This window comes from Nerophis ophidion, linkage group LG11, assembly GCF_033978795.1.
Source record: "Nerophis ophidion isolate RoL-2023_Sa linkage group LG11, RoL_Noph_v1.0, whole genome shotgun sequence".
In the NCBI taxonomy this organism is placed as follows: domain Eukaryota; kingdom Metazoa; phylum Chordata; class Actinopteri; order Syngnathiformes; family Syngnathidae; genus Nerophis; species Nerophis ophidion.
The window spans coordinates 36,928,154-36,943,405 of NC_084621.1; the positions used below are offsets into that span (position 1 = coordinate 36,928,154).

Consider the following 15,252-nt stretch of genomic DNA (forward strand, 5'->3'; position numbering starts at 1 on the left):
GGCTTTTCAGCTCTTTCCGGCAGACTCGCTTCTCGTTCTCCAGCCAGCCCCCTCTCACGGTCTCCGACGCTGCTGATAACGGGAACAGGTGATTAGATAACTCGACCCAGCTGAGATATCTACTCACCTGTCAGCTGCTTCATGGCCGGCCCATGCACACACCCCGCCCGCAGGGAATGCGTGAACCACGCCCCTCTCCACAAACATATTTACAGTAATCGAGACGAGACGTAATGAACGCATGAATAATGATCTCAGCGTCACTAGTGGACAAAATGGAATGAATTTTAACGTTATTATGGAGATGAAAGAAGGCTGTTATAGTAACACTCTTGATGTGTGACTCTAAAGAGAGAGTTAGGTCAAAGATGATACCAATATTCTTTACCGAGTCGCTTTGTGTAATTGTTTTCTTTCTTTCTTAGTTTATTTCAAACATGAACACATTTACAATACCATACAGACAATTTAATATTACCTCACATCACATCATGTCCGAAAAGGAGTAGGAAGAAGCAAAGCTTATTTAATCCTACCCCTTTCCCACGTCAGAGCGCCCACAAATATATACATTCATTTACTGACCCTTTTTACAGCAAAATAGTAAAATGACACCCGTGAATGAGTAATACAACAGTTCTGTAACATGTAATTAATTAATTTCGTCCTTACCAACATACTGAGATGAAGTATATCTTATTTTCAATAAGGTTGAAAGTGTTTCTCATAATTCTTCTTCTTTGTACTTTGTAAGCACTATTAATTTGAACAGCCTCTTAAACTGGATCATATCAGTACAATGTTTACCTTCTTTACTTAGTCCATTCCATAATTCCACATATGCTAAAGGTTTTTAGTGTTGTACGTGCATACACATTTTTTGAAATAGATTTTCCTCTAAGGTTATATTTCTCCTCTTTAGTTGAGAAGAATTGTTGTACATTCTTTGGTAGCAGGTTATAATTTGCTTTGTACATCATTTTAGCTGTTTGCAATTTTACCAAATAATCGAGCTTTAATATTTTTTACTCAATAAATAAAGGGTTTGTATGTTCTCGATATCCAACATTATGTATTATTCTAATTGATCTTTTTTTTAACACTGTTAACGAATGTAGCGTACATTTGTAGTTATTTCTCCATATTTCTGCACAATAACTCAGATATGGTAACACTAGAGAGCAGTGGAGAATATAAAGTGATTTTTGGCCAGGACATATTTTTCTTTATTCATTATTGAAATGTTTTTTGCCACCTTATGTTGGATGTTTTGTATATGAGATTTCCAGTTCATTTTATCATCTTTTAATCCTCCCAAAAATCGGGTTTCTTTTACCCTTTCAATGTCTACTCCGTCTATTTGTATTCGTGTCTGATGCTCTTTTCTATTGTTACCAAATAGCATTATTTTAGTTTTACTGAGATTCAAAGATAGTCTGTTTTTATCAAACCACTTTTTTAATTTGTTCAATTCTTCCATTATTATTTGTATTATCTTCTGTGTGTTCTCTCCTGAACAGAAAGCAGTTGTGTCGTCTGCAAATAAAACTAACTTCAAGTCCTTTGCAACTTTACAAATGTCGTTTGTATAAAGATTAAACAATCTTGGTCCCAGTATTGATCCCTGGGGTACACCACAAGATAAATCCAACCGTGTTGACATATTTTCACCCATCTTCACATATTGCTTCCTGTTGGTTAAATAGCTTCTTACCCAGTTCCATACCAAACGTCTGATGCCATATCGTTCTAGTTTTTGTATTAAAATATCATGATTAATTGTGTCAAATGCTTTTTTTAATTTCACGAATACTGCGGCCGCACATTCTTTACCGTCTATTGCATTGGTAATTTCCTCTGTTATTTTGATTAATGCTATTGATGTTGAGATATTTGCTCTAAATCCAAATTGGTTCTCCACTTTTGTTAATAAATGTATCTAATCGGCTATTAAATAATTTTTCCATGATTTTGGAGAATTGTGGAAGTAATGAAACTGGTCTGTAGTTAGTGAACTGGTGTGTGTCTCCATTCTTATGAATTGGTAAAACTTTTGCAATTTTTCATTTTGTCAGGGAATTTGCCGGTTAGAAATGATACGTTACTGATATATTTAAGAGGTTCTGAAATGTCTTCTATACCCTTTTTTTATCGTTACTATATCTATTCCATGACAGTCGGTTGAGGTCTTAGATTTACAATGGTTTTCAATTTTGATTACTTCTTCTTTTGTCATCTCCTTAAGAAACATGGAATTGGGATTTCTGTCTATGAGCTCACTCAAGTTCTCAACTGGCCCATCATCTACATTTGGAATTCTTTGTTACAGATTTTTTCCGGTTTTAACAAAGTAATCATTAAAACGTTCAACTATTTGGTTCATATTGTAATTTTTTTGTATTTCCATCTAGAAAGTACTGGGGGTATCTTTCATAGCACCATTTTTAATGAAGCTATTTAGGATGCCCCATGTTGCTCTCATGTTGTTTCTGTTCTTGTTTAATAATTGACTGTATTATTCCCTCTTAGATGTTCGTAATACACCAGTTAGCTTGTTTTTATATTTCTTATACTCATTTTCTGCCTCTATAGATCTCTGTGTTATAAATATTCAATATAATGTGTTTTTTTGTGACAAGCATTTCTCAGTCCTTTTGTCATCCATGGTTGGTTGTTTTTATACACCTGCTGTGAACCTGTTTTCATGTTTTATTTATTCATTTTTTATCATGTTCTGTTTGTGTTGTGTTTGCTCGGTTCTCATATTATCTTTTAACCTGCCCATTGTATAGCGCTTTGTAGCTGTTGTAAATTTTAAATGTGCTTTATAAATAAAGTTGATTAGATTTTTATTTTGCTTCTTACTAAGTTCTTTCCAAGGACAATGTTTATCATAAAGTGTTAGAAAGGTGTTGAAAAAATTCCCATGTGCATCATCTACATCATCTTCATTGTGTACATTGTCCCAAGTTTGTTTCCTTAGATCCTCCTTGAAGGAAATTATTCTTTCCTCTGTGCATAGTCTTTGAAATGTCTTTTTTTCAATGTTCTTCTTCTTGTAATTCCCATCATAAATAGTAAAAACTGGCAGATGGTCGCTGATGTCGGTTGTTAACAGTCCACTTGTTGTGTTATTATCAAAGACATTAGTGAAGATATTATCAATAAGTGTAGCACTGTGACTTGCAATTCTGCTTGGCCTTGTGATTTGGTTATACAAACTCATACTGTACATTGTATCTATGAAATCATTAATGGACTTTTGCTTATTGGGGTTCTAGAGATCTATATTGAAGTCTCCACGTAAAAAAAGTACTTTTTGACTGATTCCATTGAAAGTTCCCTAAATCCAGTCTTCAAATCCTTCAATACTTGAGTTGGGTGTTCTATATATACAACTGATCAATACATTTCTACTTCTTTCATGACATATTTTAATGGTTATAGACTCTAAAACATTGTCAATAGCTAGTGACATGTTTTTTTACCACCTTGTAATGGAAGTCCTTCATCACACACAGAGCAACATTCTTATTTAATCTATTAATATAATTGAGTTCATATTCTTCTAGTCCAAAGTCCATTCCTTTTTTGTATCCATCTATGTCTTTGATACAGCAATCATTTTGAAAGGTTCTTTTAAATTGTTTCAAAAAGGATTTCATATTGTTAAAATTGGCATACAAGCTTCTGCAGTTAATATAAATAATTGACAGTTAGTTTTTGGAATTAATGTCAGTATTGAATTGTACTTCTGTATAATATAAACAATTATTGTCCAGGTGAGGAAAAAAAAAAACGTGTGTCTGGATCTATAGCACTGTCCAATTCTGTCCCTTTATGATCAATGCTGGAAAAGCGACACGTTAGCAGCACCGGCTAACTAGCATCGCTCCGTGTGTCGGCTAGCCGCTAGCATTAGCCGCTCCGGTCAAAGCAGTCCGCTACACCACCGGATAACACGCCGTCACTCCAAACTCAAAGTCCTTTTGGTGGACTTAAGAAAAGGCGAATAGTTGAGGTATTTGATGCTATTTTTTAATCTATAAGATCGTAAATGTGAAACTTCTCCGGAAAGCCAAGTATTTGTTTGTCAAATGTTAAGGTGGTGTTATTAAATAGGTGTTGGTGTCTAGCAGGACCGATAATCAGCATTTCAGTTTCCTTAGCCTTGAGTTGAGTAATACAAAATATTGTTTTTTGTGTGGACATAACTAGGGTTCTCCCAAATGTTCTTCATGCAAAACAACTTTCTTCCTTCTCGCCGGCATTCTGATATCCCGCATGTGTGTCATCTCTTGAAGGAACAGTGTCTGATGTAGCAGAGAGAGGCTACACCTTGTGAGGGGGAAGCGGCAAAGCTGGGCTGCATGAAGAGAAGGCAATAATTAGGCAAGGCAGGATGAGAGAGAGGCTGACTTCAATGAGATATGCAAATGAACGCTCATCCTGTCAGCCTCAGAAACATCTGAAGGTCTGACTTGTGGAACAGCAGAGTAAAACCGCACTCCTCGTTCGGCATTAATCAGCTGCATTCTCACAAACAGGAAGTGGAATAGAACATAGGATAACATCAGTCCATGCTTCTTAAAGCCATACTCAATTGGCGTGCAAGCATCTCCACTCATTTGAAATATAATCTGCAGGAGTGTGCTGTTTACAAAACACACATTAATGAGTTCACGCAGAGGGGGGAAAAAAAGCTTTGGCCCTTACATAGTCATAACATTAGGAGGCGTGTGTTCTGCAGCCAGACTCTATTTTAACACGCGCCAAGAGAAACAAACCATTAAAGTTTGAAGGAGCTTTTTGAAGTGAAGAACGTTCAAAGTACAGCGTGTTCTTCCAGGTTTGCTTCTACAAACAGCGGTCTATCTTCACCACATGTGGTGCACATTTTGACTAATACACGCAAACTTATTGGGGATATCATCAACATCTTTGGCTGACCTCCTGTTTGTTCTTGTGGATCAAAACGTGAAATTTTTTTTTAAAAATTACAACTGAAGATGTACTTTTGCATACGTGATGGCGTCAATTGAGTAAAGCTAAAGTGAAACATGCTTGCGACATCTTCAGTTACAAGAAATGTTGGTCAACATACAATATTTAGACACATTTTTACAACATAATGCATACTTTATGTCTCTGAAACGACATTATGGCATGTTTTTTTTTTATTTTTACGTAGACTGACCATACATCCTGTTTTCCCTGGCCAGGTCCTCTTTCATGGGCCTGTCCGGGCTGGGTTTCTTAAAGGCCTCAAATGTCCGGCGTTTTGCGTTAGGGTTGCATTTATTTTCAATGTTAAGTACAGTTTTAAGAAGGGGTTGAGAAAAAGCAAACCCAATTGTCAAGGTGTGCGCACGCAGCAGAATTAATGAGGGAGGGGCAGAGAGAGCGAGACAATGAATTGGTTGCTAATCAAGGCATATTTGCTCAACAGCCATACAGGTCACACTGAGGGTGGCCGTATAAACAACTTTAACACTGTTACAAATATGCGCCACACTGTGATTCCACACCAAAAAAGAATGACAAACACATTTTGGGAGAATATCTGCACCGTAACACAACATAAACACAGAACCCCTTGCAACACTGACTCTGCTGGGATGCTACAACATACACCCCCGCTATCTCTTTTATATATCAACAATACATTGGGAAATGATTGTAGCCCAGTTAAATTCCGCTAGCACCAAAAAGTTATGTATACAATTAAATTAAATTCATATTTTGCTTGAGTATCAATTTTTTTTCCATAAATAAAAATAGCAAATGGGTAAAAACGCTGTGAGAAACATTTTTAACAAAAATTGTCCCATTTAATTCCAAATAGCAAACATGACAAATTGGACTATTTTTCTCTATAAATAAACACTTCAATTGGAAAATGCATGATTATATTGTGTACATGGCTGTAATATTATTATTATTTTTTTTTTAAACAACAATTTTAATTATAATATAGTCAATGGAAACTTAATCTGATGCAGAAAAAAATAAAAACACGCATAAAACAATTTGTATTACTAATCTTATGTTTATTTTTGGCCTGATATTTGACCCTTTCCCTTACCGTGTAACATTTACTATATTGATAATGAATTTCATGCAAAATTAAAAAATAAAATGGTCATAATTAGTTCAATTGGGATTTCAATGATTTAGAATAAAACCAAAAATACACGACAAGTTAGATTTGCCAAAAAACCTGATAGGACTCCTTCTTCAGCTTGACGGCATCCCTCACCGCCGGTGTCCACCAACGGGTTCTAGGATTACCACCACGACAGGCACCAACAACATTGCGGCCACAGCTCCAATCAGCCGCCCCGACAATTGACGTGCGGAACATGGTCCACTCGGTCTCAATGTCCAGTACCTCCCTTGTGACATGTTCAAAGTTCTTCCGGAGGTGGGAATTGAAACTCTCTTTGACAGGAGTCTCTGCCAGACGTTCCCAGCAGACCCTCACAATGCGTTTTGGGCCTGCCAGGTCCGTCCGGCATCCTTCCCACCATCGTAGCCAACTCACCACCAGGTAAAATGGAAAATGGGTTGTACTTGTATAGCGCTTTTCTACCCCTTTTTAAGGAGCCCAAAGCGCTTTGACAGTATTTCCACATTCGCCCATTCACACACACAAGCAAACACTGACGGCGGGAGCTGCCATGCAAGGCGCTCACCGGAACCCGTCAGGAGCAAGGGTGAAGTATCTTGCCCAAGGACGCAACAGACGTGACTAGGATGGTAGAAGGTGGGGATTGAACCAGTAACCCTCAGATTGCTGGCACAGCCACTCTACCAACTTCGCCACACCATCCCAGGTGGTGATCGGTAGAAAGCTCTGCCCCTCTCTGAACAAAACATGAGGCCGCAAATCCGATGACACAACTACAAAGTCGATCATGGAACCGCGGTCTATGTCCTGGTGCCAAGTGCACATATGGACACCCTTATGTTTGTACACGGTGGTCGTTGTGGACAATCTGTGACGAGCACAATAGTCCAATAACAAAACCCCACTCTTTTTCAGATCCGGGCGGTTATTCTTCCCAATCACGCCTTTCCACGTTTCACTGTCGTTGCCAACATGATTGTTGAAGTCCCCCAGTAGGACAAGGGAATCAACCAGGGAAGCACTTTCCAGTACTCCCTCGAGTGTATCCAAAAAGGGTGGGTACTCTGAACTGCTGCCTGGTGCGTAAGCACAAACAACAGTCATTACCCTTCCCCCCACCCGAAGGCGGAGGGAAGCTACTCTCTCGTCCAGTGGATTGAACTCCAACGTGCAGGCTTGAACCGGGGGCCAACAAGAATTGCTACTCCAGCCCCTTGCCTCTCACTGCGTGCAACGCCAGTGTGGAAGAGAGTCCAGCCCCTCTCTCTCTAGAGCTGGTTCCAGAACCCGTGCTGTGCGTCGAAATGAGTCTGACTATAGCCAGCTGGAACTTCTCCACCTCGCACACTAGCTCAGGCTCCTTCCCCCCCAGCGAGGTGACATTCCACGTCCCAAGAGCTAGCTTATGTAGCCGAGGATTGGACCGCCAAGTGCCCTGCCTTTGACTGCCGCCCAGCTCACAACGCACCCGACTTCTATGGCTCCTCCCATGAGTGGTGAACCCATTAGAGGAGGGACCCACGTTGCCTCTTCTGGCTGTGGCACTCGCCATCGTGCCCCAACTCTGGGCCTGGCTCCAGAGGGGGGCCTCCACGAAATTGGAGTCTTGGTTCTAGCATTTCCATAGAATTATTCGAGCTTTCCACGTTTCCAGTGAGAAAGGCTGCCCTTCGTCACCGATTCTGTTTGACTTTTTTTGACAGAATTTCTAGGCGCAGTCAGGGAGTTGAGGGGATCCGGTTTGGTGGCTGCAGGATTTGGTCTCTGCTTTTTGCAGATGATGTGGTCCTGATGGCTTCATCTGGCCAAGATCTTCAGCTCTCACTGGATTGGTTCGCAGCCAAGTGTGAAGCGACTGGAATGAGAATCTGCACCTCCAGGTCCGAGTCCATGGTTCTCGCCCGGAAAAGGGTGGAGTGCCATCTCCGGGTTGGGGAGGAGACCCTTCCCCAAGTGGAGGAGTTCAAGTACCTCAGAGTCTTGTTCACGAATGGGGGAAGAGTGGATCGTGAGAGCGACAGGTGGATCGGTGCGGCGTCTTCAGTAATATGTATCGATCCGTTTTGGTGAAGAAGGAGCTGGGCCGGAAGGCATAGCTCTCAATTTACCGGTCGATCTCCGTTCCCATCCTCATCTATGGTCATGAGCTTTGGGTCATGACCGAAAGAACAAGATCACGGGTACAAGCGGCCGAAATTAGTTTCCTCCGCCGGGTGGTTGGGCTATCCCTTAGAGATAAAGTGAGAAGCTCTGCCATCCGGGGGGAGCTCAAAGTAAAGCCAGCTAGAACTTCTCCAGCTGGAGGCAGATGAGGAGGCAGATGAGGTGGTTCGGACATCTGGTCAGGATGCCATCTGAACGCCTCCCGAGGGAGGTGATTCGGGCACGTCCAACCAGTAGGAGGCCACTGGGAAGACCCAGGACACGTTGGGAAGACTATGTCTCCCGGGTGGCCTGGGAACGCCTCGGGATCCCCCGGGAAGAGTTAGACGAAGTGACTGGGGAGAGGAAAGTTTGAGCTTCCCAGCTTAGGCTGTTTCCCCCACGACCTGACCTCGCACAAGCGGAAGAAGATGGATTTATGGATGGATTGGAGGTGGTTGAAAGGTTTGAGGAAAACAAATATGAAACCAAACATTTGAACTCTCTCAGGGACTTTTTCAATCTCGGCGGTGCTTAACTAGTTTAAAAATATTTCCGCCCCAGAGGGTTAATGTCAATAAGACTAAGCCTTTTATTGTATTATGTTATTATTACTATTATGAGCTTATATTAATTAGCAGTTGCATTGTTCGTAGTAATCACCCGGATGTATCCGATTCTGTCAATTGCATGCTTTTATTTCAAAGGACCGGAAAAGGCATTTGTGTGTACCGTGTCATTTGACACACATCGAGCGTGTGGTGTGTTCACGCTCCTCCACTGCCAGTCGGACTGAGCTTCACTCAGAAGAGAGGAGCACCGCAATTTAAGGTCTTCTCCGCCATCACTTTTTTTTAGAGTTATTGTTATTTCTGGACGTTATTTTCCTCAATGAACGAGAGGTTGAGGTGTTCGACTTTGGATGAAGTTGGAATATTTAGCTAAGCCCAACAATGTGACCAAGCTGAGATGAGGCATTGACTGTTCTCCTCCCTTGTTGGATTTACTAGCATCTTTTATTGAGCCAGAGACGTGGAGACTCAACAATGGGCAAACTTCAATCCAAACACGGTAAGTCGTGTTTTTAATCTATTTATAACTTCATTCATCAACTAACGATTGTGTTTTGTTATTGCATGCGCCTCCAAAGCGTGTAAGCGCAGAGAGAACCCAGAAGGTGAGGAAGTAGTGAAAGAAATACATGATAACTTTTAGCAGTGATGATACATGAAGTTTATTTTCATGTGTTAGGGGACAGTTTTGTTGTGAACGCCTTCCTGCGGAGAGGGTTAGACGAATGCGAGCGCTACGGAGGGATGGATTACAAGATGAAGAACATGCAGGTAAGAATACGATTTTTCTGCCCACTTTTTGAATATATTGACACATGCAGAACTGTATATCTCCTATAATGGCCACATGGGGGGTACACATACATGAGTATAATATTGCTTTATCGGAGCTGTCATTCATGTGTGATGTACATTTACTATATTCACAATTGTTTTTGATTAAATCTTGTTTAATCGGATTTTTAGTTTAACATTTATTTCATACTTATACATTTAAACATACTGAAATATTACAGTTCCTAAAACCTCTTTTATTTTTAGTAATCATTCTGGATTGTTGTTTTAGTTTTACTGATGAAAAACCTTAACTTCTCCATGATAACAAAAAGTACTAATGAAAAAATACTGTATGTAGAATACATAAAAAAAATTATGTAATGAATATATCCATCTATCTGTGAATGCAACTTTAGCCAACTAATTAGTGAAACTGAACCAATCCTTTACTTCCCATATGGTTAGTAGTAGTTGATAAGTAAATAAGTAAAACAAATACCAATAATAAAATATAGAAGTATATATATACACACACGCACGCACGCACACACACACACACATATATATATATATATGTATGTATGTATATATATATATATATATGTATGTATATATATATCTATATATATATAAATATATATATATATATGTATACAAAATACAGAATAATTATATGAAAATATTCAATAGATATATACAGTATCTGTCTTTGATTGCAACTTACTATAGCCAACTACTTAGTGAAACTGACCAAAAAACCTTAATTTTCCCCATTGGAATACTTAATAACGAACAACATTTATTAATAATAAAATATATACAAAACACAGTTCATACAGATATTTAAGTGCTGAGTGTGTGTGTGTGTGTGTGTGTGTGTATATGTATATATATATATATATATATATATATATATATATATATATATATATATATATATATATATATAATATATATATATATATATATATAATATACTGTATATATATAATATACTGTATATATTTATCCGTGTATCCAACTTTAACAAACTAGTTAGTGAAACTGACCGGAAAAAAAAATAGTTTCATAGACTAATACAAAGTTGTAAAAACTATCCTGCTGTTTGGGCTGTTTTTGACGTTAATGGACAATGAATAAGTAAAATTGTAGAAACATTTTAAATTAATTTTCTAGTATCCATCCATCTACCGCTTGTCCCTTTCAGATTCGCAGGTAATTTTCTATTATGGTTAATTAATTAAAAAAAAAACTGTAAAAGTAGTAACATAACAAAAATGTATAATATTGCACATTTATTGGAACATCCTGCAGTACAACGCATGCTTGTTTAACAGTTTTCCAGTGGATTAAAGCCCACCAGCTGTGTGTGTGTGTGTGTTTGCCGATGGGATGAATGTGTCAGGCACTTAAAAGTAGTTTGGATGGGGTTGTGACACCACACACACACACACACACACACACACACACACACAGACACACACACACACACACACACACACACACACACACACACACACACACACACACACACACACACACACACACACACACACACATACCCTGTAAGATGAGCTGAGTCTTTTTTGACTTTTAAACGGGAGGGCAAAGTGTATCGACAATCATATATGTAGACGACGTGCTGGTATCTGTGCAAATCGTCTTGTGTTGTTTGTCTTGACACGTCGTCTGGTTCCCCGACACAACAGTGTGCCGATTATTCCCATCCGGCATCCCTGGGTCGGATACGACAGCTTTGCATGCATATGTAGTGGATGGAAAGGTCGTGGTTTCCCCCATGTGAGGGCTTGTGGCTGCTGGCACCAATGACTCCAGCCTGTGTCTTTCTTTCCCCTTCAATGCCTCCAATTCTATACGGCAGCATAACATGACATCACTTCAATTAGGGGTCCACTATAAGTTCACACAGGGGTACAGACACCTACAGTAGGTGAAGTATGTGGATGTACAACTGCTGTAGACCATAATACAAATTAAAGGCCTACTGAAATGAGATTTTCTTATTTAAACGGGGATAGCAGGTTCATTCTATGTGTCATACTTGATCATTTCGCTATATTGCCATATTTTTGCTGAAAAGATTTAGTAGAGAACATCGACGATAAAGTTTTCAACTTTTGGTCGCTAATAAAAAAGCCTTGCCTGTACCGGAAGTCGCAGACGATGTGCGCGTGACGTCACTGGTTGTAGAGCTCCTCACATCCTCGCATTGTTTACAATCATGTACACCAGCAGCTAGAGCGATTCGGACAGAGAAAGAGAGAATTTCCTCATTAATTTGTGCAAGGATGAAAGATTCGTGGATGAGGATAGTGAGAGTGAAGGACTAGAAAAGAAAAAAAAAAGGGCAGTGGGAGCGATTCAGAATTTTGTTAGACACATTTACTAGGATTAATTCTGGAAAATCCCTTATCTGCTTATTGTGTTACTAGTGTTTTAGTGAGATTATATGGTATCTGAAAGTCGGAGGAGGGTGGCCACGGGTGTGGTGACCGCCAGTGTCTCTGAGGGAAGCCACGCAGCTGCAAGAGGAGGCAAGCTCCGCTCATGTCTACGGTAAGAGCGGACTTATTACCAAAATTTTCTCACCGAAACCTGCCGGTTGACATGTGGTCGGGAACCATGTTCGCTTTACCGCTCTGTTCCATAGTAAAGCTTCACCTTTGGGAATTTTAAACAAGGAAACACCGGCTGTGTTTGTGTTACTAAAGGCAGCCGCAATACACCGCTTCCCACCTCCATCATTCTACTTTGACTTCTGCATTATTAATTTAACAAATTGCTAAAGATTCAGCAACACAGATGTCCAGAATACTGTGTAATTATGTGATTTAAGCAGACTACTTATAGCTTGGATCGGGCTGGAAAAAAATGTCCGCTATAACCGGTGACGTCAAACACACGCGTCAAACATTTTGCTCTGCGTCACGCGTCAACAGGACACTTCGCGGGAAATTTAAAATTGCAATTTCGTAAACTAAATAGGCCGTATTGGCATGTGTTGCAATGTTAATATTTCATCATTGATATATAAACTATCAGACTGCGTGGTCGGTAGTAGTGGGTTTCAGTAGGCTGCTTTGCTGGGCGTTAGAGTTCACACTCCCCCTGAAAAGAAACCACCAGGCATGAGGCTCTTATTAGTAGATGCCTCCCACCCTCATGTCTATCAAGCCTTGATTTATTTGCTATCATTACTTTTTTACACCATTAAAGGTTTGCCTGCAGGTCATATTTCACAAAACCCTAAATAAGAATGACAGCAAGCTGAATATGCCACTATAGTGTACATACTGTATATGTGACCACATGGGCTATACTCTAGCTGGTGGTTAAGTAGGAATAATCATTTTTCCATGCATTCCCCTTCCCCCTTGCAAGAAGATCTGCATATTCAGCCCCTTTTCACTCTTGATGCATGTGAGTCGTCGCCTCAATCTGGAATGTTTTGAGTAGATTCAGCTTGCGTTGCTGGGACAAATTAAGTAAGCATCTTTCATGTATGAACTGTTCCTAAAGTTTTGTCGAAGGATGTCCCAATAAACATCATTGGCCTTTGAGCTCCATTTATTTGGCCTCCGAGCTGATACGATACTATGACAATAGATCATAGATCTGAAAATATTGTGAAGAAAGTAAATCAAGTCAACCCTATAACCCATTTTTATAAAGTTTGTATTATTACATTTAGAATTTGACAATTATATTTTAAATCAGATGATGTAATACATCTGTAAATGGTTCATAATGTATAGCGTTTTTCTACCTTCAAGGTACTCAAAGTGCTTTGACACTAATCCCCTATTACCCATTCTCACACTGATGGCGGTAGCTGCCATGCAAGGCCTTAACCAGGACCCATCAGGAGTGTCTTGCTCAAGGACACAACGGACGTGATTATATGGCGGGAGCTGGGGATTGATCCAGGAACCCCTCAAGTTGTTGGCACGGCCGCGCTATTAACCACTATACCAACTTAGCCAAGCCATCCCTATTTGTGGTATTCAATGCTACATACAATTGTTTTTTAATAAAATAAAGTGAATAGTGCAAAATAACTAAAGAAAAGCTAAAACTACTATTGGTTGTCGTTTAAATCATTTGGGTTTTGGCCTCAAATCCTTCCTGCATCCAGAGACTTACTCCCTGACTTTGTAAACAATAACAAACACCACTCAAAAAAGATTTTGTAATGAGGAAAAGAAGAAAAACAGGGATTCCAGATGTCGTCTGTTTAGGTGAATTCCGCTATTCATTTAGCCCAGTGACTCTCAAACTGTAGTGGCATGCAGGCTCTATCTATGGTAGGACAAATAATCCCCTAATTAAATATAGAGATGCTAATGCCGATGCGGCACTTTTTGTTGGTATAGGTATCGGAGAGGACTTGTAACTAAATCTCCGATACCATACTAATGTGTATTTTGTAAGAAACCTTCGGTGTATGACTTCAATAGAGCGCACACAAGCCAATACGTTTGTTATCATGCTAACGTTGCTACACGGAAGCAACTCTACCAAAGCAAACATCATGACGGCAATGTGGCGATATTAGAAATTCAAGCAGCCAACAAGTCGCAGAGCAAAATTCAAGGTTAAAAATAGGGCTGGGCGATATGGCGTTTTTTTTAATATCTCGATATCTTTAGGCCGTTCTCTATACACAATATATATCTAGATATTTTGCCTTGGCCTTGAAATAACACTTGATACATATAATCACAGCAGTATGATGATTCTATGTGTCTACATTAAAATATTCTTCTTCATACTGCATTAATATATGCTCATTTTAAACTTTCATGCAGAGAAGGAAATTACAACTAAGTCAATTGACCAAAACTGTATTTATTAGACAGTTAATAAACAGTGGCACAAACGTTCATGTCATTTCCAAAACAGAAAGTGCAAGATTATCAGAGACATTTTGAGTGTCAAAAAAAAAAATAGCTGCAAAATAGGAAATCAAATAGTGTTCGTCCTCCGCTATGTGGTAGGTTACTACGGACGTTATTAAATTCTGTTGTTGACTATTTTTTTCATACGGTGTTGATGTGGAAATGGTTGCCTCGGCATATTGTTGGTGTGGCACCGAATGGAGATGTTGACATGCGGAGTTTCAAACACTCTTCATTCTCTTGCGGGTGACTTTTCAAATGATGCAACATATTAGCAAAAATGCTACTTCTGGTAGTAACGCTTTTTGCCCACAGTTGACAAATTACGGTTGTCTGTTTGACATATTCCCACTTGAAACCAAACCACCGCCAGAGGATGGACCCCCTGCTGTTTTTCTTGGGAACTAAATATTCCTTTATTCGCACCTTCTTTCTCTCTTATTACCACTCGCACGGCTCCGCTGGCATCACAGCTTACGTTACCTACGCTGCTACCTCTCTGCTCCGTGAGGGCGTATACGTATGTGATGTATGACGTGAAAGTATGTGACGTGTGTATGTTTGTGTCATTGCTGTCAGTGAGAAGGAGACACAAGAAGGAGTGGGAAGAGCCTGCAGTGTAATGCCTGCAGCTAAAAGCAACTGCGTGAGAACGTATACTCCAATATCACGATATAGTCATTTTCTATATCGCACAAAGACAAACCCGCGA

General features: G+C 39.6%; 1 protein-coding gene across 2 annotated transcripts in view; it reads left to right on the forward strand.

The window, feature by feature from the left end:
- The first annotated feature begins 9,025 nt into the window (after positions 1-9,025).
- nkd2b (NKD inhibitor of WNT signaling pathway 2b) overlaps positions 9,026-15,252 on the forward strand; it is a 137,698-nt gene continuing 131,471 nt past the window's right edge. The window contains exons 1-3 of one of the 2 annotated variants that reach the window (XM_061915795.1): positions 9,026-9,343; positions 9,423-9,449; positions 9,524-9,615. In XM_061915795.1, the coding sequence (XP_061771779.1) occupies positions 9,319-9,343; positions 9,423-9,449; positions 9,524-9,615 (144 nt within the window). In that variant the 5' untranslated portion in view covers positions 9,026-9,318. The remainder of the gene's footprint in view (positions 9,344-9,422; positions 9,450-9,523; positions 9,616-15,252) is intronic. The other variant, XM_061915794.1, reaches the window with a different exon arrangement.